This window comes from Erpetoichthys calabaricus, chromosome 17 (genome assembly GCF_900747795.2).
Source record: "Erpetoichthys calabaricus chromosome 17, fErpCal1.3, whole genome shotgun sequence".
Classification (NCBI taxonomy): domain Eukaryota; kingdom Metazoa; phylum Chordata; class Cladistia; order Polypteriformes; family Polypteridae; genus Erpetoichthys; species Erpetoichthys calabaricus.
This window is the reverse complement of record NC_041410.2, coordinates 8,945,628-8,972,192: the sequence shown is the minus strand read 5'-3', so window position 1 is coordinate 8,972,192 and position 26,565 is coordinate 8,945,628. Positions and strand designations below refer to the sequence as shown.

Genomic DNA, 26,565 nt, shown 5'->3' with positions numbered 1-26,565 from the left:
GCTCCCTACTATCGCTACAGATCACAATGTCATCAGCAAACATCATAGTCCACGGGGACTCCTGTCTAATCTTGTCTGTGAACCTGTCCATCACCATTACAAATAAGAAAGGGCTCAGAGCCGATCCCTGATGTAATCCCACCTCCGTCACTCCTACCGCAGACCTCACCACAGTCACACTTCCCTCGTACATGTCCTGTACAACTCTTACATACTTTTCTGCCACTCCCGACTTCCTCATACAATACCACAGCTCCCCTCTCCTCACCCTGTCATATTCTTTCTCCAGGTCCACAAAGACGCAATGCAACTCCTTCTGGCCTTCTCTAAACTTCTCCATCAACATCCTCAGAGCAAACCTCACATCTGTGGTGTTCTTTCTTGGCATGAAACCATCTTGCTGCTCACTAATCATCACCTCACTTCTTAACTGACCTTCCACTACTCTTTCTCATAACTTCATGCTGTGGCTCATCAAATTTATCCCCTGTAGTTACTGCAGTCCTGCACATCCCCCTTATTATTGTTTCTTTATCAGTATGTTGCTGCTGGAGTATGTGAATTTCCCCTTGGGATTAATAAAGTATCTATCTATCTATCTATCTATCTATCTATCTATCTATCTATCTATCTATCTATCTATCTATCTATCTATCTATCTATCTATCTATCTATCTATCTATTCTTAAATATAAAATAGGAAAAACAATTAAGAGTGAAAATGAGTGTAAATACGAGTATGTACGACTTTTATAATAATACAGATCTGCTTTTTGGTAATCTGCAAGTTTAAAAATAATGTTAATAAATGTCAACTGCTATAAACTCTTAAAACTTACATAATTAAGAAAGCAGAAAAAAACAAGTGTGTAATTTCTAACAATAATTGCTCTGTATTTATAGAAGCAGAATGAATACAAATATGTCTGTTCACTAAACACTTGAAGTCTCTGCTTTGTAGAAGGTCTTTATGGCAAGCAAAGTGCATAGTTTACTTAAAATATCATGTTAAATGAAAAAATCATTTAAAAGGAGAATAAACACCAAAAACTACTGCAGCATTCCTGGTAAACAACAAAATGGGTCGTTTGTGTTTGCTTTTCGCTAATTCATCTGCGTAACAACACAAGACATGAAAAAATGAACTTCAAATGAACTTAAGAAATAACGAGAAACGAGAGAAGACCATTCAGTCCATCGAGCCCGCTGTCCCCATATCTCATTCGGATTCTTCTTAAAGGTTGTCAAGGTTTCTGCTTCAGCCACAACTGACTTTAAAGGAGAGTGAATCGGCAGACTCCACACTGTCTGTCATTCTGTTTTTACTTTTGTCGAGGGCTTCCCTGGTGGGACTGGTCTGAGAACTGTGCTTAGGGGAAATGACCTCAAATAATCACAACAGTGGTGACTCATGAGAGACATTACCGGAGTAGCTGAAGTAAAAGAGCAAAACAGTTGCAAACAGAACGAAAATCAGGGTAAGTCCCCCAGGAGAACAAAGGGCGTACAGCATAACAATTCAATTTAGTTTATTTTTCTACAGCTGGAGGTGCCAGAGATGCCTGATCCTACATTCATAAAGAGAAAATGGACAAATGGCTTTTAAACCAGAAGCCTGAATTAAAATCTCACTCCCGAGAAAGGACAGAGCAAGTTATCCCTTTAAGGGTAAGCCCTAGAAGGACTGGTACAGAGCCAATAATCTCCATCTAGACTGCCAGAGGATGGCACGCCAGTAATGACTTTCATCACACATTCTTTTATTGGAATGGACTCGATGGCTGCCATAATGACCTGATCATTTCTGAGCTGCAGGTTCAGTGGTTCAGATTCACAAATACACACTACAGGAAGTTCTAGATTGCTTTCTCTGTAGCCATATTGTGGCTCCTTTGATTGACTCTTTGATTTAGCTCTGAAGTTTATCTAAGATGTGGTTTAAAAGCCGCTTTGAACCAGATGTAAACTAAGTCCAAAGCGCTGGGAGAAGACTTACGGGCTTAAGGAAAAGGAGATGCCACAGTCGAGAGGGATAAAAACAGACGGAGGAGGAAGAGATGAAAATTAGGAGGGACAGACGGTTGATTAGCCCTATCTTGTAATGCATGCTATCCCTGCAAATATAAAACTGGATAATGTGGATGCAGTATACGGATGGATAGATGTTTGTCCTTGCTTCACCCAAAGCAATTCACTTAACATTTCAATGACAGCTATACCTAGGTAATTCTTTCAGAGATTGCCAGCATTTGATAAATAGAGAACACCAACAATGTCAAGTGACCGACAACATTACCCATCCATCCATTTCTGAACTTCTTTAATCCTTTATGTGTCACATGGAGATGAAGTCTATCTTGATGGCATCAGAGGCCAAGCTGGAGCTGACCCCAGCCAGCTCGTCAGTTCAACGCCTAACACACAGAGTCACACATGTACTCCTAGCTACTCACATCAGATCAGTTTAGACTGACAAACTACTGTGACATAAAAGGGCTTTGTGTTGCGGGAAGAAAATACAATGGCAAAAGTCTTAAACATACATATATGCATACATATATCCATTATCCAACCCACTATATACAAACTACAGGGTCATGGGGGTCTGCTGGGAGCCAATCCCAGCCAACACAGGGTGCAAGGCAGGAAACAAACCCCGGGCAGGGCACCAGCCCCCTGCAGTGCATATATATAGCAAAAATGAATTATTTATATTAATAAATGCCAGTGCAAGAGAGCAAACGGAGAGATTGAGAAGACAACCTTCATCCTAATCATCTCTCCGGTCCTGCTGGCCACAGAACCTTCTTATTTGACACACAGTGGCATCTGTCTCAGAAGGCAGATTAAAGACCCCTCTAATTCAATCTCCACAAACCAATCATCGTATCAGCAGAAACCTTACCTGGCTGGGCACCACATATTAGCCACCTCTTTAGACCCATCGCTTCCAGGCACACCTCACTGCAAAGCAATGTCTCTTTCTCGATCACTACACCGTGGCGGGCATGTTTCCAAAGCGCTGCATCTTCCACATCTACCGTGTCTGTGATGCCCCCTCGTGATGTGCACGGAGGTCACCTCTCTAAAGAGTGAAGAGTGCAAAGCAAAGCCTTCAGAACCCACTGCTCCCCTCACGCCATGTGACACTATCATAAAAATCGAGAGGAAGTATTTAAGGGAGGCCGCTGTTAATCACTCTCATCAGCATTTCCTGTATTGTCTTCAAAATGGGCTTGATTTTCCCCCCTTCAAATGACTGGAAATTACCTGTTTTTTTCTTGTCTAAAGGATGTGCACAATGTGTTAAGTTCTATTTCACAGAAACTGCTGAACTCTCTAGACGTAATGATCTCGGATTAGGCGATGACAACTCAGACCTCAGATCTGAGGCAAATCCAAAGAGAATAACGCAAAAGAGACCTCGACGGTGACTTCTAATGTCAATTAATATTGATGAATATGGATAAAAACACGATCTCGCACCTCTTTGAGTTGAAACAGAGTGAATTAAAAACTAAAAAGTATGAATGTGCTTCTTTTGTTACCCTTTTTTAAAATTTTTTTGTTCAGATTAAAAAAAGAGTTTTACCCATTTGGCACCCCAAGCATTTAGCTTTGCCCTGCCTCTTCATTTTCCCCACCACAATATCTACATCTATGTACAGTGGGTACGGAAAGTATTCAGACCCCCTTCAGTTTTTCACTCTTTGTCATATTACAGCCATTTGCTAAAATCATTTAAATTAATTTTTTCCCTCATTAATGTACACACAGCACCCCATATTGACAGACAAAAAAAAGAATTTTTGAAATTGTTGCAGATTTATTAAAAAAGAAAAACTGAAATATCACATGGTCCTAAGTATTCAGACTCTTTGCTGCTGATGAACTGTGCAGACTGCATCTCTGTTGTTAGTCATTAGCACTAAAACATAAGTAACATGATAGTTCTAATTTGTTACTAACCCTCACCTGTTCTGTTTCTCTTCTCGGTGCTCAAATGTGGCACTTGGTGCCATGGCCCACCTGCCAAGCTGTTCTGCCTGCCTAAGATAAAGTCATCTCTAATGGAGGATGGCAGGAATCATCGGGTAGAGGGGCCCTTTCATCAGATTGGCTGTTTCCGCTGTGGAATGGCCAAATGGGGGAGGCAGCTTGAAGACTGAGGTCTCCAGGACTCTAAACAAATCCAAATCATATTATGGGATATCATCTACTGTTCAGTTCTGCTCCATACTTGTAATTTTTTTTTATACTGTATTGAGGATTTGTTCTGTTCTGTGTATTGTATTGTATTGCCCCCCTTCTTTTTGACACCCACTGCATGCACAACCTACCTGGAAAGGGGTCCCACTTTGAACTTCCTTTCCCAAGGTTTCTTCCATTTTTTTCCCTACAAGGGCTTTTCCTCGTCTTCTTAAGAGAGTCAAGGCTGGGGGGCCGTCAAGAGGCAGGGCCTGTTAAAGCCCACTGCGGCACTTCTTGTGTGATTTTGGGCTACACAAAAATAAATTGTATTGTATCGTATTGTACATGACCTCAGAACTACTCCAGGATATGATTTTAAAGAAGCCAGTGAACTTAGCATCGAGTGGACAGTGCTTGAGAGATCATCTGTCAGGAGAAGGAAGAAGAAAAAGAAGAGATGTGCCAGAAGGAAGAAAAGAAAAAGGTGTAGACACAGGAAGGTCTTTATTTATTTTGCTTTAGTTCCTTAATGATTGCATGTTTGTTTCCAAAACCCCATGCCCTTCTTTGCTATTACCTATAAAAACCTTTATTTCATTATACAGTAGAGTCTCGCTTATTCGACCTTCGCTTATCCAACATTCTGTATTATCCGACGTCCCACCACAAAAAAAAAACCAAAGAAACGCATCAATCGGCAACAAGAACTGCAAGTTGCGAGCATCAGCGTACTCTATTTTTTTGTTGCTAAGTTCATTTTTTCTGTTAAATTTTTCTGTTGTTTTGTTGTAAAACATGATTACAGTGGATTATGTGGCCTGCCCTCTCTGGCGTGTGTGCGTGTGTCTCTCTCGCTCGTGTGTGTACGCGCGCCTGTGTCTCTCCCGCTCGCGTGTGTGCGCACGCCTGTGTTTCTCTCGCTCGCGCCTGTGTGCGCCTGTGTCTTTCTCGGGTGTGTGTGCATGTCTCTCTTTCTCTCACACGCGTCTGTGCGTGTGTCTCTCTTACTCTCGCGCGCGTGTGTGTCTCTCTCTTTCTCTCGCGCGTGTGTGTGCGCGCATGTGTCTCTCTCCTGTGTGTCTCTTTCTCGCGCGTGCGTGTCTGTCTGTGTCTCTCTCCCGCTCACTCTCTCTCTCTCTCTTGCTGCAGAGGGAATGCACAGGGAGAGACTGAGCATGTGCAGAAATCATCGGCGCGCACAAACCGAAAGGGAAACTGGCTTGTTCGTATACCAAGTGTGTGAACAGATGCAAAAGTTTGGCGAACTTTTTGGTCATAACCCGATATGTACGTGTTCAGAGACGTTCGTGAACCGAAAACATTACGTATTATGTTCGTAATGTGTAAAATTATAACATAGTTTGACATTTAATAGGCTTTTTCTTAACACCTCCCATCATCTGACATTTTCGCTTATCCGACTGTTCTGCTGGCCCGTTTATGTCGGTTAAGCGAGGTTCTACTGTATTTTTAGTTTCTTTGGCACATTTTGACATTTCCTTAATGTTTCAGAAAGACAAAACCTACATTGAAAATTTGTTCTTTGCGATATGAAATTTTGAGACATTATATTTTAATATTCTGTACAGCTATCTTTAGTCGCAATATGAATTTCTGAATTTTGGGTACACATGCACCCGTTGTGAAGTAATGTTGGCCCATATTGAATGTTGTTAAGGTTAGGCCGGTGACACTCATACACAGCACAAAATTCTCTCAGACTGTGACCAAGGCCTTGCTGGATGTTAACCTTTCAGGTCTTGCCACTCTGAGGTTACTTTTGCCAAGTGGCTTTTAGATCATTTTGCTGCTGAAAGATGACGTTTCAACCAAGTCTTTACCAGGTTCTTTTGTGGTATTTTGAGAATATTTTCCACCATGCATTCTTTCTTTTATTTTATCCAGATACTCAGTACCTGCATGAAAAGCAGGCCCCCCAGCGTAATGTCGCCTGCACCACCATGCTGAGCTGTTATGTTATGTAGCGTAATGTTCACATCACACCTTTTTAAACTTTGGCCAAAAGCTGCATATTTATCTCATCTGACCACAAAACCTGTTTTGCACATTGCAGCTCGGTGACTCCAAATTTGCTTCCATGTGGTTCATTTTGAATAATGGCTACCCTTGTACCATTCTCCAAAGAAGCCCAGTGTCCTGTAGAACTATTGATATGACTGACTGGTGCAGTTTTACTCCAGTAACTCAATATAATTGTTGATCTCTCTGCGACTTCTCTCACAAGTGTTCTTGTGTGCACAGACAACTTTCAGGGGTGGCCTTCTTATTAGAGAGTTTTACCCTGTGGTTTGATAATTCAACCAACAATGAACTTCTTGTCAGTCAGTCAGTCCCAGCACTGCCCCCTGCTGGTCACCAATTTTAATGTCACCCAATTCCGATGAGGTCACCCTCTGCTTCCTGTGTCTGAGCCAATTCTGCACCCATCTAAAAACATCACCCTGAACTGACACTTCGTTTAATTTGATGCCCACCCTCTTATGTGGCACCTCATCAAATGCTTTCTGAAAGTCCAGATCAATAATCTCATCTGCTCCACGTCGGTCGTATGCTTTTGTTGTCTCCTCATAGAATTCCAGCATGTTAGTAAAACACGACCTCCCTCTTCTGACCTCACGCTGACTGTCCTGTCCTTGCCAGGTGTTGCTCAATCTTATCCTTAATAATTCCTTCCATTAATATTCCTGTGATGCACGTTAAGCTTAGTGGCCTATAGTTGCTTGGATTAGTTAGCCCTAATCAAAATTAAATTGATTGAGCTAATATAGTCTAATGGTGGTTTAAAAAAAATCAGCCATTCTCATGAGCTCTTTCTTAGAAAGTGCAGATCCCAGTTGCAGAGGCCAAGGCTGCTTAGACTTCTGAATTTCCTTAGATATACTTAAATGCTTTGCCATCAATTTATGTAATGACTGATTTTCTATTAGGTCTAATTTTGAGCTAATTAGCAACATCTTAATTTTCGTTGTATGGCTATATAATCGGTGATTTCTATGACTCTCTAAGTCAGTCAGTCAGTCAGTCAGTCATTATCCAACCCGCTATATCCTAACACAGGGTCACGGGGGTCTGCTGGAGCCAATCCCAGCCAACACAGGGCGCAAGGCAGGAAACAAACCTCGGGCAGGGCGCCAGCCCACCGTGAACTTCTTGTTTTGAACCTTATTCTAATTTACACAATCATATTTCATCTCAAACATTTCTAGATATCTCTTTAGTCTTCATATTCACATGTAGATAAATTCACACCTGGATAACGAACCATTAACTGTGGAGTTTTTCTCCAGAAATGTGGACAACTGTGTCTTCGTCAGGCAATGGTTTGTCACCTGTGTAAACCCAGGGCTTTCCTGATGTAGGCATTGAATATTTATGCAAACTGCACAGTTTCTTTTGACTTTCTCGTATACAAAGTATAGAGAAAATATAGGAATCGTGAAAAAAATCGACCTCGAGATTTTGATGAATCTTGACGTTTTAGACCCTCCTGAGTCCGAAAATGTTTTTGAAATTATGTCTGTCTATGTGTAAACACGATAACTCGTAAACGCTTTGACCTCGGTTTTTGTACACCTGCTTTATGTCAAAAGTAAGGAATCCTATCAACGTTTGGGCCACTTCCGGCAACCGGAATTGGCACTTTAACTGAATACTTTCATGAATTGGGTGGCACAGTGGCGCAGTGGTAGCACTGCTGCCTCGCAGTACGAAGACCTGGGTTTGCTTCCCGGGTCCTCCCTGTGTGGAGTTTACATGTTCTCCCTGTGTCTGCGTGGGTTTCCTCCCGCAGTCCAAAGACATGCAGGTTAGGTGTATTGGCGACCCTAAATTGTCCTTAGTGTGTGCTGGGTGTGTGTGCCCTGCGGTGAGCTGGCGCCCTGCCCGGGGGTTTGTTCCTTGCACACTGTGCTGGCTCCAGCAGACCCCCTTGACCCTGTGTTGGGATATAGCAGGTTGGATAATGACTGACTGACTGACTGACTTTCATGAATTTTTAAGTAAACTATGGTTATAATTACAGATAGATGATTCAAATTTTGTATAGATATTGTGACGGGCGCTATATTGGCACCAACCCGACACAGACTGACAATGGAGGCACAGGTAGAAATAAAAACAAAAGATTTATTTTCTTCTGCTGGGGATCACGTCTTTCCCGTATCCATCAGCTACAGCACAGTCCCACAAAGCAGCACACCAAACAAATCAAAAATATTCTTCTTCCTCCACTCCTCCCGGGCAGCTTCGTCCTCCTCCTCCCGACTCTGGCGCCTCGAGTAGTGGCTGCAGGCTCTTCTTATAGCCCACCCGGAAGTGCTTCAGGTGATAATTAACCTAATTCAGGCTGCACTTCCGGGTGTGGCTGCATTCCCGCCCACAGGGACTCGCTAAGCAGTGCAGCTCCCCCTGGTGGTGGCCATGAAACTGTTTTCAATATAACGCATATTATTTCAATAACAATTATTAATTGTATTTTAATTTATACATCATCAGTTCAACAATAACGTGTAAACATTGAACATATAAATATAAAGATGTAAAGGGAACAATAAGCTGCTACGTCCCTGTCGTGTTCCTGGTAATACATTTAATTTTATGATTTTTTATTTTTTATGTCTGCCATCATTTTCATAATTAAATGTAGTTGAATGCAGTTTTACCTATAGCAATTTATTGCAACAAATTTTATCCATCCATCCATCCATCCATCCATTTTCCAACCCGCTATATCCTAACTACAGGGTCACGGGGGTCTGCTGCAGCTAATCCCAGCCAACACAGGGCGCAAGGCAGGAAACAAACCCTGGGCAGGGCGCAAGCACACAAGGCACACACACCTGCACACCAAGAACACACTGGGGACAATTTAGGATCGCCAATGTACCTAACCTGCATGTCTTTGGACTGTGGGAGGAAACCCACGCAGACATGGGGAGAACATGCAAACTCCACGCAGGGAGGACCTGGGAAGCGAACCCGGGTCTCCTAACTGCTACCCACTGCGCCACCGTGCCGCCCCCCAACAAAATGCTTTTTTTTTTTTTCGCAGACCCCCGTGACCCTGTGTTAGGATACAGCGGGTTGGATTATGGATGGATGGATATTGAAAACAGTTTCATGGCCACCACCAGGGGGAGCTGCACGGCTTAATGAGCCCCTGTGGGTGGGAATGCAGCCACACCTGGAAGTGCAGCCTGAATTAGGTTAATTATCACCTGAAGCACTTCCGGGTGGGCTATAAGAAGAGCCTGCAGCCACTATTCCAGGTACCAGAGTCAGGAGGAGGAGGATGAAGCTGCCTGGGAGGAGTGGAGGAAGAAGAATATTTTTGATTTGTTTGGTGTGATGCTTTGTGGGACTGTGCTGTAGCTGAGGGACACGGCAAAGACGTGATCCCCAGCAGAAGAAAATAAATCTTTTGTTTTTATTTTTACCTGTGCCTCTGTTGTCAGTCTGTGTCGGGTCGGACGCCTATATAGCACCCGTCACAATATCTATACAAAGTTTGAATCATCTATCTGTAATTATAACCATAGTTTACTTAAAAATTCATGAAAGTCAGTCATTATTCTTACTTTGAGGAAGAACATTTCCACGAACTACATAGTCCTTGCATTCCCAGCCCAGGAAGGGAGGTGGCGCTGACACTAACAACATCTTCTCTTTCACCCATAGCATCGAGAAGCCACTCAAGGAGAACGCCTACCAATGCCCACAACGCCCTGACAAGGATTCTTCTTTTCCGGCTCAGAAACTATTAAAGCTACTTCCAGACGTTGGGGTCACACATTGACCTTGCACTTGAGAAGGTCTTAGCTCTGACTCTTTTGCTACTCTGTATTTGTGTGAAGGTTGACTGAAGCCACTTTGCTTTCTTAACTACGGTTACTATAGCCTAATGTTTTTGCTCAAATTAAAAGGGGTTACCCCACTGCTTTTGTCTGTGTACCCTGGACTACTTTCCTGTACACATTACAACATATAATAAATATAAAGAACACACACTGAGAGAATTTATAGTCTCCACCTGCTCTCAAATAACAATAACTAACCTTTTCCCTATGAAAAGAACAAGTGGTCTGCATCAGTGACTACAGACTGGTGGCACTCATTCACATTGCGATTAAATGCTAAATAATAATGTGTTAGTGCTGAAAAACATTAAATGTAATATTCCAAGCAGGATGGAGCACCACAGGCTTGCATATCATCAGACCAAAGTCCTCTCCCCTTCACTTTATACCACCTTGGCACACTTACATAATAAAAACTGCTATGCGAGGGTACTGTTGAGAGACTACAGCTTTGAGTTTAACGCTGGTTTACTATCAACACTGATCATCAAGCTTCTAAAACTGGTATATTAGTGCTATGATCCCCAAATTGATTTTGGAATTCGTAACTAGTAGACCCCGGCATGTGTAAATTGGTTGTATCACTCACTCAACTCTGATTCACAATACATGGGGAGCATAAATGGACACATCAAGGCTTTCTTCAGACGTCTGAGGAAGTTAAGGTGTTGGTAAGCATTCCTTGTTTATAGTAAAGAGGTGCTATGCCTTTCAGCCAAATCCTTTTTTGCGGATTTTTGCTCTTTTGACCATTATATAAAGATTCATTGTTTGCCCATTTGTACCCAAGCCAAGGGTTTACAGTCACCCCCTCAGCTTATGGGGCATTTGCTACATTTTGTAACAATTATTTTATTTCCAAAAAGGCAATCCTAAGCAAACAAATTCCAAATCACAATCCAGAAGATGTAATCCTTAAAAACAAATGGCAGAAAGTCACAAAATCCAAGAAATCAAACAAAAAAATAGTAATACAAATTCTCCAACACAAGCGCAATGATCTCCTGATCTAAGCTTACTCAGCAATGGCCTTAAACAGCCAGAGTGAGGCCTCAGAAGAAGTGATGTTAGGGTGGCCCTGCCTCCTAAGGCTCCACTGACAAAACACACGGAATGGCAGTACACTGAAATAGACAATACACAAGATCTAAGGGCCCTTAAATCCTCCTCTCAATTACACTACTCCGTAATTTATTATATGTGTTGTGGCAGAAGGCTAGGGGGCAGACTCAGTCAGGACGCCTGGAAGGAGGTCTATACATCCCCTAGGCCAGGGGTGGGCAGATTCAGTCCTGGAGGGCCGCAGTGGCTGCAGGTTTTTGCTCCAACCCAATTGCTTAATAAGAAGCCCTTATTGCTCAAGTAACACTTCAGCTTCACTTTAGTTGTCTCGCTCGTTAAGATTTTGAACCCTTATTGCTTATTTTAGTCTTAAACAGCTGTATTCTTGGTTTTTAATTGCTCCTAATTAGCAATAACATGCAAATGACGAAAGAGACCAGCATTTCTCCATTTAGCTTGTTTTCATTTACACCTGTGTGTATTTATCATGCACTAGTTGGTTTAATTAAATACTTGGAAGGAAAGTGAAGAGAAAAAAGTGAAGCACTGAGAATTACTCATCTGTTTTAGACTTCAAATCATTTGGATGATATCCTTAGAAAGGAAAATAAATCTAGGATATGAGAATGTCCTGACATGGCAGAGTTAAAGTGCTAGCAAGCCATGCAATTAAATAATTGACAAGGATTGGTTTTTAATTAAGCAACTGGGTTGGAACAAAAACCTGCAACCACTGCGGCCCTCCAGGACTGAATCTGCCCACCCCTGCCCTAGGCCACGAGGGGGCAACCGCCCTGGATAAAGAGGGGCCCATGGGGACGGAACAAGGAGGCTCAAACCCACTGGGGCCCGTGGCCGCCACCAGGGGGGCGCCCTGAGCTTCATGAAGCCTGGGAGATCTGCACTTCCGCCACACCTGGGAAGGTGGAGGAAGGACCTTCCAGGGACGCCCGGAATGCTTCTGGGTGCTCATGTGGCACTTTCGCCACACCAGGAAGTGCCGCAGGAAGCTCATCAACAAGCACCTGGAGCACATCCGGGTGACAATAAAAAGGGGCCGCCTTCCTACAGTCAGGGAGCGAGAGCCGGGAGCTGGAGGTGGATGACGTCTCAGCGACAGGAGAAAGAAAGGCGGCCCACGGACGTTGGAGATGCCCATGGTTGGGGTTGTTTGGTGCTGGAAGCACTCTGTGTGTGCGGTGACTCTTAGTAAATAAACATGTGTGTTTTATACTTATACTTGTGTCTGTCTGACGGTTTTCGGACCAGTTCTCACAGTGTCTATGGTTCTTTGAATGAAGAAAAAACAATTGTGTTAAATCTGCCCTTAACAATTTTCTTCTATGTCCCAGTGTTCTTGTCACAGAATTTTTTTAACAGATTATTTTTTATAGATTTACTTTTATTAGAAAGGGAAGGTCTACAGGACGGTAGTGAGACCAGCTGTGTTATATGGGTTGGAGATGGTGGCACTGACCAGAAAGCAGGAGACAGAGCTGGAGGTGGCAGAGTTAAAGATGTTAAGATTTGCATTGAGTGTGACGAGGATGGACAGGATTAGAAATGAGGACATTAGAGGGTCAGCTCAGGTGGTACGGTTGGGAGACAAAGTCAGAGAGGCGAGATTGCGTTGGTTTGGAGATGTGCAGAGGAGAGATGAAGGGTATAATGAGAGAAGGGTGCTAAGGATAGAGCTGCCAGGGAAGAGGAGAAGAGGAAGGCCTAAGATGAAGTTTATGGATGTGGTGAGAGAGGACATGCAGGTGATGGGGGTGACAGAACAAGATGATGAGGACAGGAAGATATGGAAAATGATGTGGCGACGCCTAACGGGAGCAGCCGAAAGAAGAAGATGGAATAGGAAGGTTACAGTTCACGAAGTGGAAAAGTTGAACCAACCGGAAAATAACAAAAGAGACTTAAGTGTTAAGGCAGAACTATGCACACTGTATTTCTACATCACTCTATGTATAAAATCCAACATCTATCTGTCTATCTGTCCGCTTTTCAAGAGAGAACTACTTAACGGATTTAGATCGGTTTTTTTTTCTATAATTTGCTTGGACATTCTGGTTGGTTTTGTGACTTCTCTCATCGCGCTAAATATCATAGTTCGGTTGTGGCACCGATTTATTTGCACGAAATCGAGAGACAGGCTGCGGGGCTTAGGGGAGGGGGAAGCGGGACCTCAGGAGTAGGCTGCCAGGCAGGGCCCTCCTCACTCACGTGCCAGCCTCCATTCGAGTCCCTCTACCTCTCACCTAGTGATGGGAAGTTCGGATCATTTTACCGACTCGGACCTTTGAGTCTCGTTCAGCAAAATGAACAAATCCTTTTTCGAGTCATTTCGTTCATTTTAGCAAAATATAATTAAAATGTTACCTGTTACCTCCCTAACACATCTACTGCTTACACAAATGTTGATCACACTACAAACAAGACAAAACTATAATGCTATAAAAAAACAGAAAATATTAATTCATTGTTTACCTGGGTCTTTAGTCCAGCTGTGCGCAACCTGCGGCCGTGGGCAAGGACTTTGGCGGCCGTGGACGTGTATATTAAAGTGTACGTAATGGCGGCCGTGCAGGTGTAGGGTCTCTGGACTCCAGCGAGTAAGGGGTCTCAACGCCGCGGAATCTTTGTCGGCCGGGTCGGTATGGTGACGCCGAAAGCCGATTTGGACTCTGGGGTCTCTAGACTCCTGCAAGTGTAGAATCTCAAACACCGCAGAACCTTCCTTAGCCGGGTCGGTATGTTGACCAAAATGTTGCCCTTTATATATTCATCGAGGCCTAGGGACTCTCGAGCTTACTCCGCATTTCCTGGGAGAAACAATTGCTGTAAAGGTTTTTTGTCCTATATGACGTTTCGTAGACATTTTTTTACATATGTAGACCAGTAAATTGAATATTGTCACATATATCATACTCTGTTTTAATGTGTAATCTGTAAATTTTTACATAAATCATAAAACATTATTAAGTTTACTTGGACTTACTGGCGGCCGTTATTAAAGTAAAAAGTCTGTAGTGCGGCCGTCAATAGCGGAAAGGTTGCGCATGCCTGCTTTAGTCTATGATTCGCTCACCTCGCCTCTTATCTGACAAGTTTTCGGGTTCGAGTCGTTCGTTCATCACGTGACAGCCCCATAAGCTTAACCTAGTATGCAGTCTGAGCCGGAAACAGAACTGATTAGTTCAATTCTTTCGAGTCGTTCGAGTCGGGCGGAGTGGTGGCTCTGAGGCTAAGGATCTGCGCTGGTATCCCGAAGGTTGCCGGTTCGAATCCCTGTCACTGCCAAAAGAGATCCTACTCTGCTGGGCCCTTGAGCAAGGCCCTTAACCTGTAATTGCTCCAGGGGGCGCTGTACAATGGCTGACCCTGCGCTCTGACCCCAAGGGGTATGCGAAAAAACTAACAAACACTGTTGTAAGTCACTCTGGATAAGAGCGTCTGCTAAATAATGTAAATGTTCGTTCTGTTGTCACGTGACCACTTACCGGCTCAGTACCTCAGTCAAATACTAACGTAAAATTCCATTTGTTGTATGTTGGATCATATTTAGAAATTATCATAAAATTATCAAAAATATCTAAAACGCATTTTCTTATAAATAAAAAAGGTCTGTCAATTTCTGTCACTATGATTTTGCATTGCGAATCACTCCCACGAGACGACTCGTTCTTCCCGAGTCACGTTAAAGATTCGTTCAAAATGAACGAATCGTTCAAGAACGACCCATCACTGCTCTCACCGCGTGTTGGAGCGTACCTGGAACTAGCGACACCAGTTTGTTCAGCAGACATTAGTATCTACAGACTTGTAAAGAGTAACGTTTGACTTTTTTTTAGAGAGAGTTCACAGCTACGTGTGTTTTAGAGGGAACCTGCTCATTAGCAGATATCAGAGCCACGTGTTTTTCTCCCCACATGGGGGACGCTCTCCCCTCAGAGCAGAACACGATCAGATACAGTGCCGACGTTTGACGTTGGAGTGTACCTTCCTTCCGCTTGGCCAGAGATACTGTACCTTGCCTTACATTTTTGGCAGAGAGATTACAGCCACATTCTCTTATAAGAGGCACGATTAAAAAAAACTGAATCTAATTAAAAACTTTGCACAAATGCACTTCTCACCAAGTACAGGCTTAAAAGTACCTGTCTTTGCTGGCTTTTAGTCAAACAAGAAGATCTCTTAAAATTTACAAACATCTCTTGACCCCGGCGGCTTTTTCTTAGAGTGTAACCAAGCTTGCAAAAACTCTGTGCCTCCACCTTTGTGTCCCCCTCTGCCCGTGTCCTCTTTCTGCATTCGCCAATAAAGTCCCGCGCATGCGCTCCGTAGGGTCTGCACTTGAAGTCCGCGGATCAAAGGCTTAAATATAAAACTGTCCACAATTCAGATGGAAACTTCTCGAATTTTCAGTGTCTGCGTGTGATTGGCTTAGATTAGGCGCGTTATTTTGGCGCGCACTGTAAAAGAGAGTTGCTCAATGCGTGGCGTGTGGAGTGAGTGTTATGTAGTAGGCAGTGCTGTGCAGCTTGGTTAGTAAATACACAAACAACCGTTTCCAAATCTTCATATAGTTTATGTGAAGACAGATATATGAAGCTAGTTTATTCTTCACTTTGACATTAAGTAAAAAAAATGATCATTTATGAGAGTCGAAAATGTTATGAAGAACTCTGTGATCTCTGGACATTTAAAAATGATACCCGTGCTCGACTCATCAGCGACACACACACCCCCGTCCCCACGGTCCTCCCGCCTGCTGTCTGCTCCCTTTAGATACCCAGGACCGTACCGTGCTACTTACCAAGATTGCCGCGACTGCCGGCCAGGTTGTGAAGGCTGCCCTCGGACACGCAGCTACTTATTCGGTTCCGAGTGCGATAGACGGGCTGCAGAAAAGAAGAAAAGGAGAGTGAGGCATCTGAAGGTACGTTTCAGAAAAGACCTTTAAATAAGAAGACGGGAAGTATTTCTGCTGTCAAAGCTCAGCACTGAAGTTGTGAATACTCACATTTGTATTAATATCATCTAAAATATACATATACAGTAAATACTTATATATATCCTTATATATAATTTGATAGTGCAAGGTGGAGAATACAATTGCTGCCATAAAGGTCGAGTTCGAATTAACCCTTACAGATACCCTGACAGGTTTAAGAACCTGGTGACATATTTAGACCCAAACTCCAAGCACTTCTTGGAAAATATCAGAAAGTACAACAGTGCATTAATCTGTGCATCCATGGGCACACAAATATCCCTGCCTCCAGGCCATGGTCCATATTGTTACAGAATACATGGCCAATAATGCACCCCGGAGAGGGTGAAACACCAAAATTTGCTCAAATCTATATATTAGAACAAAATCATTTCAGGGACTTAAAAAAACAAATCATTCTTTGCAGAGAAAGTATTGACTTCACAAACGTAGAATTTGTAGCCCGATTCAATCGGGCTCCCAGCCGCTAGTATATATATATATGTGTGTGTGTGTGCATTTATATATATTGTGAGAGGTAGCCCGAACACCATCAGACAGACACCGGCAGTACTATAAAACACACAGTTTTTTTAAATTCCCCAACACAGTCCTGCACAGCACACAGTGCTCCCGCACCAGTCACCCTCACACGGGCCTTCAAACGTCCATGGGCCGCCATTCTTCCTCTCGCTGGAGCTTTGTCCTCCTCCAGCACCTGACTCTGGCTCCCCGACTGTAGGAAGGCGGCCCCTTTTATAATCACCCGGATGTGCTCCAGGTGCTTGCTGATGTCCTTCTGGCAGCACTTCCTGGTGTGGCGGAAACACTCTGGGCATCCCTGGAAGTTCCTCCATCCACCTTCCCAGGTGTGGCAGAAGTGCAGTTATCCCGTCTCTTTGAGGCTCGGGGCGCCCCCTGGCGGTGGCCACGGGCCCCAATGGGTTTGAGCCTCCATGTTCTGTCTTCGTGGTCCCCACCCTATCCAGGGAGGTGGCCCCTTAGTGGCCCAGAGTATGTATAATCCGCCTCCCGGTCCTTCCAGGCATCCTGGCTGGGTCTGAACCCCAGCCTCCTGCCACACTATATATATCCATCCATTCATCCATTTTCCAACCCGCTGAATCCGAACACAGGGTCACGGGGGTCTGCTGGAGCCAATCCCAGCCAACACAGGGCACAAGGCAGGGAACCAATCCCGGGCAGGGTGCCAACCCACCGCAGGACACACACAAACACACCCACACACCAAGCACACACTAGGGTCAATTTAGAATCACCAATCCACCTAACCTGCATGTCTTTGGACCGTGGGAGGAAACCGGAGCGCCCGGAGGAAACCCACGCAGACACGGGGAGAACATGCAAACTCCACGCAGGGTGGACCCGGGAAGCGAACCCGGGTCTCCTAACTGCGAGGCAGCAGTGCTACCACTGCGCCACCGTGCCGCCCCACTATATATATATATATATATATATATATATATATATATGGTTGAAAATAGTTTTACTGTCAAATAATGCAAAGAGTACGCAACACATGTTTCGCCCTAATTCTGGGCTCATCAGGCGTACACACTCACTGCTCTCCCTCTTGGGAATCGAACCTCGGACTTCAGCACCGTGGCGGATGTTAGCCGACTTGCTGACCAACCACAAGCGTTACCTGGTAGGTAACCACCCATACAATCAGATTGTGATTCAGACTACAAATGCCATGAATATATACAGGTGCTGGTCATAAAATTAGAATATCATGACAAAGTTGATTTATTTCAGTAATTCCATTCAAAAAGTGAAACTTGTATATTAGATTCATTCATTACACACAGACTGATGTATTTCAAATGTTTATTTCTTTTAATGTTGATGATTATAACTGACAACTAATGAAAGTCCAAAATTCAGTATCTCGGAAAATTAGAATATCAATTAAGACCAATGCAAAAAAAGGATTTTTAGAAATGTTGGCCAACTGAAAGGTATGAACATGAAAAGTATGAGCATGTACAGCACTCAATATTTAGTTGGGGCTCCTTTGGCCTGGATTACTGCAGCAATGCGGCGTGGCATGGAGTCGATCAGTCTGTGGCACTGCTCAGGTGTTAGGAGAGCACATGTTGCTCTGATAGTGGCCTTCAGCTCTTCTGAATTGTTGTGTCTGGCGTATTGCATCTTCCTCTTCACAATACCCCATAGATTTTCTATGGGGTTAAGGTCAGGCGAGTTTGCTGGCCAATCAAGAACAGAGATACCATGGTCTTTAAACCAAGTACTGGTAGCTTTGGAACTGTGTGCACTTGCCAGGTCCTGTTGGAAAATGAAATCTGCGTCTCCATAAAGTTCGTCAGCAGCAGGAAGCATGAAGTGCTCTAAAACTTCCTGGTAGACGGCTGCGTTGACCTTGGACCTCAGAAAACACAATGGACCAACACCAGCAGATGACATGCCACCCCAAACCATCACTGACTGTGGAAACTTTACACTGGACCTCACGCACCGTGGATTCTGTGCCTCTCCTCTCTTCCTCCAGACTCTGGGACCTTGAATTCCAAAGGAAATGCAAAATTTACTTTCATCAGAAAGCAGCAGTCCAGTCCTTTTTGTCTTTAGCCCAGGCAAGACACTTCTGACACTGTCTCTTGTTCAAGAGTGGCTTGACACAAGGACTGCGACAGCTGAAACCCACGTCTTGCATACATCTGTGCGTGGCGGTTCTTGAAGCACTGACTCCAGCTGCAGTCCACTCTTTGTGAATCTCCCCCACATTTTTGAATGGCTTTTGTTTCACAATCCTCTCCAGGGTGCGGTTATCCCTATTGCTTGTCCACTTTTTTCTACCACATCTTGTCCTTCCCTTCGCCTCTCTATTAATGTGCTTGGACACAGAGCTCTGTGAACAGCCAGCCTCTTTAGCAATGACCTTTTGTGTCTTGCCCTCCTTGTGCAAGGTGTCAATGGTCGTCTTTTGGACAACTGTCAAGTCAGCAGTCTTCTCCATGATTGTGTAGCCTACAGAACTCGACTGAGAGACCATTTAAAGGCTTTTGAGTTAATTAGCTGATCAGAGTGTGGCACCAGGTGTCTTCAATATTCAACCTTTTCACAATACAGTAATCCCTCGCTATATCGCGCTTCGCCTTTCGCGGCTTCACTCCATCGCGGATTTTATATGTAAGCATATTTAAATATATATCGCGGATTTTTCGCTGCTTCGCGGGTTTCTGAGGACAATGGGTCTTTTAATTTCTGGTACATGCTTCCTCAGTTGGTTTGCCCAGTTGATTTCATACAAGGGACACTATTGGCAGATGGCTGAGAAGCTACCCAGCTTACTTTTCTCTGTCTCTCTTGCGCTGACTTTCTCTGATCCTGACGTAGGGGGATTGAGCAGGGGGGCTGTTCGCACACCTAGACGATACGGACGCTCGTCTAAAAATGCTGAAAGATTATCTTCACGTTGCTATCTTTTGTGCAGCTGCTTCCTGAAACGACATGCTACACGGTGCTTCGCATACTTAAAAGCTCAAAGGGCACGTATTGATTTTTTTATCTGTCTCTCTCTCTCTCTCTCTCTCTGCTCCTGACGGAGGAGGTGTGAGCTGCCGCCTTCAACAGCTTTGTGCCGCGGTGCTTCGCATACTTAAAAGCCAAACAGCCCTACTGATTTGTTTGCTCCTTTGAAGAGGAAGATATGTTTGCATTCTTTTAATTGTGAGACTGAACTGTCATCTCTGTCTTGTCATGGAGCACAGTTTAAACTTTTGAAAAAGAGACAAATGTTTGTTTGCAGTGTTTGAATAACGTTCCTGTCTCTCTACAACCTCCTGTGTTTCTGCGCAAATCTGTGACCCAAGCATGACAATATAAAAATAACCATATAAACATATGGTTTCTACTTCGCGGATTTTCTTATTTCGCGGGTGGCTCTGGAACGCAACCCCCGTGATGGAGGAGGGATTACTGTATTCTAATTTTCCGAGATACTGAATTTGGGACTTTCATTAGTTGTCAGTTATACTCATCAACATTAAAAGAAATAAACATTTGAAATACATCAGTCTGTGTGTAATGAATGAATCTAATATACAAGTTTCACTTTTTGAATGGAATTACTGAAATAAATCAACTTTGTCATGATATTCTAATTTTATGACCAGCACCTGTATATATATATATATTTATTTATGTGTTTGTGTGTGTGTATACACTGTATATATATTACATTAGTTCAGATAAACTCCATTAATCCTATGGGGGAAATTAGAAAAGCATACATCAGCATAAACATAAAAATCCTCAGAGGTCTCCCATAGACTTTCTCGTATACTCAGATATGGGGATGGATATTTGAGGAGTTAACTGCAAGACATTGATTATATTTTTATATTATCTGCATTAAAGAACAATCAACAACAAATCAAATTAAAAATATATTGAACAATTATTATTAAAGTAGAATTGAATAAATCGGACTCTGCAGCTGCATGAATAAAAGGTAAAGTACCAGTTCTGATTAGCGGAAATAGCCCAAAAGTTGAAAGATATCTACGTTTTGTATCTAATACTTGTATGCAAAATTTGGTTGACCGAAGTGAAAGCGTACTGAAGTTATCACACACACACACACACACACACACAGACATAATTCCAAAAATGGTATTTTCAGACTCAGGGAGATCTAAAACATCGATATTCATCAATATCTCAAAATCGAATTTTTGGACGATTGCAATACTTTCACTATACAGTAATTTGTATAGGAGAAAGTAAAAAAAAAGACTACAGACTTAAAGGACAGATAATACATCCAATCAATCAATCGGTAAATAAATAAAAGTAAACTTAAGTACATTGGGTGGAAGAATCAAATTTCCTGATATATATTTATATATATGTACTGTGTATTTATGAATGTATGTAACCCTCAAATATGTCGCTCCTGCCAGTGAACTATGATTCTTAACACAATGACAGCAAAACATTTATTATTTTTGCAGAATATCCAATAGGTCACACTCTCACTCGTGCCACCCAGCATTTGGTGTCTGTCACAAACTGAAGAACCTCAAATTTATTAGCTCAGGTTCATGTTCAAATTATAACATGGTCAAGTACAGGGCTCCATTACAAAAAAAATGACATTTACCTCATCGTCACGGGAGATAATCATGCACCCATCATGAAGGGTACAGTTGTTAATGTCCCACACTGGCACTTCTTGTGGGGGTGCCCATGAGGGTGGGGGAGAGAGCTGAATATCCTGGGATTCTGCAAAAAATAAACCAAAGCAAATACAGTCAGTTGTGGCACCATCTGGTTTCAGGCCAAGCTCCTGAGATTTGCATCCCATCTTCCTGTGGGCAGAAATTTTCAGCAGCGTGCAATATAAAGATTGACGAGAACAGGCCATTCAGCCCAACAAAGCTCGCCAGTCCTATCCACTTATTTTTTCCAAAAAAACATCAAGTCGAGTTTTGAAAGTCCCTAATGTCGTACTGTCTACCACACTACTTGGTCGCTTATTCCAAGTGTCTATCGTTCTTTGTGTAAAGAAAAACTTCCTAATGTTTGTGTGAAATTTACCCTTAACAAGTTTCCAACTGTGTCCCCGTGTTCTTGATGAACTCATTTTAAAATAACAGTCTCAATCCACTGGACTAATTCCCTTCATAATTTTAAACACTTCAGTCATGTCACCTCTTAATCTTCTTTTGCTTATCCTGTAAAGGCTCAGCTCTTTTAATCTTTCCTCCTAATTCATCCCCTGTAGCCCTGAATCAGCCTAGTCGCTCTTCTCTGGACCCCTCTAGTGCTGTTATGTCCTTTTTGTAGCCTGGAGACCCAAACTGCACACAGTACTCAAGATGAGGCCTCACCAGTGTGTTATAAAGCTGGAGCAGAACCTCCTGTGACTTGTGCTGCACACATCAAGGCGCTATATAACCTGACATTCTGTTAGCCTTCTTAATGGCCTCTGAACACTGTCTGGAAGTCGATGGCTTAGAGTCCACTATGACTTCTAAATCCTTCTCATAAGGTGGACTCTCGATTTTCCGATCGCCCATTGTGTATTCAAACCTAACATTTTTAATTCCTATGTGTAATTCTTTACATTTACTGACATTAAATATAATCTGCCACAAATCTGCCCAAGCCTGTATGCTATCCAGGTCCTTCTGTGATCCATCCATCCATTATCCAACCTGCTTTATCCTAACTACACAGTCACAGGGGTCTGCTGGAGCCAATCCCAGCCAACACAGGGCGCAAGGCAGGAAACAAACCCCGGACAGGGTGCCAGCCCACCGCAGTCATTCTGTGATGATATAAAGGATTCCAAATTATCTGCCCATCCACCTATCTTGGTATCATCTGCAAACTTAACCAGCTTGTTACTTATATTCCTATCTAAATCATTTATAAATATTAAAAATAGCAGTGGCCTAGCACTGCCACCTGCTGGTCACCACTCTTAACGTCACCCATTTCCGATGAGGTCCCTTGCACCATCACCCTCTCTTTCCTTGTGTCAGAGCCAATTCTGTACACATCTAAAAACATCACCCTGAACTGCCATTTCTTTTAATTTGATGCCCACCCTCTCATGTGGCACCTTATCAAATGCTTTCTGAAAGTCCAGATCAATAATCTCATCTGCTCCACTTTGATCAAATCCTTTTGTTGCCTCCTCATAGAATTCCAGCCTGTTAGTAAAACACGACCTCCCTCTTCTGACCCCTCAGTGACTGTTCAGTTAAACTCTTGTCCTTGCCAGGTGTTTCTCAATCTCATCCTTAATAATTCCTTCCATTAATTTTCCTGTGATGCATGTTAAGCTTTCTGGCCTATAGTTGCTTGGATGAGTTATCCCTAATCAAAATTAATTTGATTGAGATAATAGTCTAATGGTGGTTTAAAAAAAATCAGTCATTCTCATGAGCTCTTTCTTAAAAAGTGCAGATCCTAGTTGCAGAAGGCCAAGGCTGCTTAGACTTCTGAAATTCCTTAGATGTACATAAATGCTTTGCCATCGAGTTATGTAATGACTGATTTTCTATTAGGTCTAATTAGCAACGTCTTAATATCCATTGTATGGCTATATAATTGGTGATATCTATGACCCTCTAAGTCAGTCAGTCAGTCAGTCATTTTCCAACCGCTACATTCTAACTACAGGGTCACAGGGCCTGCTGGAGCCAGTCCCAGCCAACATAGGGCACAAGGCAGGAACAAATCCCCGGGCAGGGTGCCAGCCCACCGCAGGGCACACCCACACACCAAGCACACACACTAGGGACAATTTAGGATTGCCAATCCACCTAACCTGCATGTCTTTGGACTGTGGGAGGAAACCCACACAGACACAGGGAGGACATGCAGACTCCACGCAGGGAGGACCCGGGAAGATGAAACTGGGTCTACTTACTGCGAGGCAGCAGCGCAACCGTGCCGCCCACCCTCTAAGTCCTTTGCGATATATCATGGGCATCTAATGAGTATACCAGCAAGCATTATGAGTTGACTTGCAAAGACCCCCAAACTTCACCCAACCTGCATGCATATGAATACAATCTATTGTGCTGCAATTCCAACAATCTGAAGAATAAGTGTGATTTGAAGGTACCTGAACAAACTGTCACACCTAACTGTCTGGTATTGGCTGGTTTATTTATCTATAACATGCCTTTTAGCAATGAACTAATTCAGAAACTGCTTTTTTACCATTTATTTTCAGAATTTAATTTTCTATTTGAGCACAGTACCCATCAATATTCTGTATAGCAAGCAGTGCCACCTGTTGGCCAAAATTCTTGCAGCTGCATTTATTATGGGTTGCTCTTTTTCATATTATTCCACATATTATTTGCTTTGCCATGTACTGACACACAATATTATATTCATTCATTTTGGCATGCCAGGGGAAAGACATCATGCTGCCCTTACCTTTCATTACATCTTCTTTTTGTGGGGTTTCCTTCTTTTCAGCAGCTCTGGGCTTCTTGAACCTCTGAGAGACTGACCTAAAGTACTTTCGGAAGACCGCTGTTTTGTGATTGGACCTTTCGGTGGGACTCTGTTGCACTTCTGTGGCTCCCACAGGCTGCTCATTGACCTTGGTCAGAGCCATTCTCATAGAGCCCGGTGGTTCTGACAGCGCTCGCCTGAATGGTGATTTGCGAGGCGGTTTTTCATCCGCAGTGGTCTTTACACCATGGAGGTCATCCACTTTCTTTGGTGAGTCTTTAAAGCGTTTGGCTGAGATATGCTCACCAGCTGCAGCTTCCTCACTGAAGGCCTTGCGCCAGTTGCTCATCTTGCTCCACTTGCTGGCTCCCTTGTGGGCCTCCTTGTCCCCAGCTGACCCTTCAGATCTTAACCCTTCAATAGCCTGCTTCATGCCCGTGTGCCACTTGTAGGTTTTGAGTGGGGAGTCATCCTCACTGGAGACTGAAGAGCCCATAGGTATCTTGATCGGTGAGTTGGAAGATTCAGAGTTCTGCATGTCGTTCTCCACTAACTCTGCATCAGAAGTCGTGCCCATGTCTGTTTCGTAGGCGGTCGTTTCACGTCAGCCCCACTGGGCTGCCCCCTTAATGTTAAACTTTGCTGGATTGGATAAAGTCTTTCGTATTTTCTTTCTTTTATTTCTTACTTTTTTATCTTTCTACTCACAAGTTTTATCTCTTCGTCTTTTTGTCTGCCAGCATCTTTCACTTCCTTGATTGACAGATATTCAAGTCTTCTTCGTTGTTAGCTAAAAAAAACTGCAGCCTGTGCTCTGTCTGTGGCGTCTGCAGTTACAATTTTTTTTTTCTTTTTAAATTGTTTTTCTACCTTTTTAATTTTTACAACAGGAAACAGAGCAGGATCTGGTTTCTCAAAGTAGCCAATCAGAGAGCAGCAGAAGCCGTGCGAGTTGCCCTCAACGATTTAGGATGTTGCTCTTTAGAAACCGCAGTGTCTTCTTACACTTTTTTTTTTCTTGCATCATCATCACATTGCGGCAGTGCAAAATAATCAGGATGTACATCACCATTATGTTTTCTTAGCTCACATGCAGTTACACATCATGCTTTTCACAAGCCCATCAGAAATGGTGCACAGGAGACTAACAGGATGTCAGTACAATAGTGAAATAGGCCCACCTAGGCAGATGCCACTGATCTTCACTCCTTCTTCTTAACATAATTTCTCATCTGAGACCCTCCACCTGCGTCCTCGGCCCAATACCAACAAGTTTTTTTTCAAAGAAGTATCTGACGTGCTAATTGATAGTATTCTTGACATAGTAAACTCGTCATTAGATATGGGGGTCTTCCCAGACTGTCCTAAGACTGCTGTAGTTAAACCCCTGCTCAAAAAAAATATCTCGACTCCTCTGCATTTGAAAATTTTAGACCTATTTCTAATCTGCCTTTCTTAAAATTCGTAAAATCCTAGAGAAGGCAGTCATTATGCAGCTAAATGACCACTTGAATAAATCTGCTATTCTTGATAAGTTTCAGTCGGGTTTCAGAACAAATCACAGTACAGAAACTGCACTCGTTAAAGTAGTAAATGACTTGTGGGTAAATGCAGACAGAGGCCATTTATCTGTCCAGGAGGCCATCCTCTTAGATCTGAGTGTTGCAGTCGATACCATTCATCGCAATATTCTTAGAAATCGCTTTAGTCAGTGGGTGGGCCTCTCTGGCAGGGTCTTAAATTGGTTTGAGTCCTACCTGGCAGGTTGAGAATTCTTTGTTAGTTGTGATGATTATACGTCAAAGACACATGATATCCTATATGATGTTCCACAAGGCTCTCTCCTGGGTCCGCTGCTTTTTTCGATTTACATGCTTCCGTTAGGTCAGATTATCTCGGTGCATAACTTGAGCTACCACAGCTATGCCGATGACACGCAACTGTATTTATCAATAGCACCTGATGACCCCGACTCTCTTGATTCACTCACACAATGTCTTACTTGTTTTTCTGAATGGCTGAGTAGTAATTTTCTCAAACTAAATAAGGAGAAAACAGAAATTTTAATGACTGGCAAAAATGGATATACTGAGGGTATTAGAAATAAACTTGATGCATTAGGATTGTAGAGAAAAGCCAAGCAAAATGACACCTTTTATTGGCTAACTTTAAAGATTACAATATGCAAGCTGTCGAGGCAACTCAGGCACCTTCTTCAGGCAAGATGTAATTAGGATTAAAAGTGAAGACGGAGGTAAATAATTTGGGGGTAACTATTGACTCTGACCTGAATTTTCACTTAAGAAATATAGCAAAAGTTAGACCCCTTATAACATTGCAAGATGCTGAGAAATGAGTTCACGCTTTTGTTTTCAGTCAACTAGATTATTGTAACGCACTCCTCTCAGGACCACCCAAAAAAGACATCAATCAATTGCAACGAGTGCAGAATGGAGCTGCTAGAATCTTAAC

General features: G+C 43.1%; 1 protein-coding gene across 2 annotated transcripts in view; it reads right to left on the bottom strand.

Moving 5' to 3' along the window:
* Positions 1 to 24,948, bottom strand: part of rasal3 (RAS protein activator like 3) — an 82,796-nt gene extending 57,848 nt beyond the window's left edge. The window contains exons 1-3 of one of the 2 annotated variants that reach the window (XM_028822957.2): positions 24,073 to 24,948; positions 21,275 to 21,396; positions 15,949 to 16,033 (exon numbers count right to left, since the gene is read on the bottom strand). In XM_028822957.2, the coding sequence (XP_028678790.1) occupies positions 15,949 to 16,033; positions 21,275 to 21,396; positions 24,073 to 24,670 (805 nt within the window). In that variant the 5' untranslated portion in view covers positions 24,671 to 24,948. Of the gene's footprint in view, positions 1 to 2,905; positions 3,145 to 15,948; positions 16,034 to 21,274; positions 21,397 to 24,072 lie in introns of those variants that run through there. The other variant, XM_028822958.2, reaches the window with a different exon arrangement.
* Between the last annotated feature and the right edge of the window lie 1,617 nt (positions 24,949 to 26,565).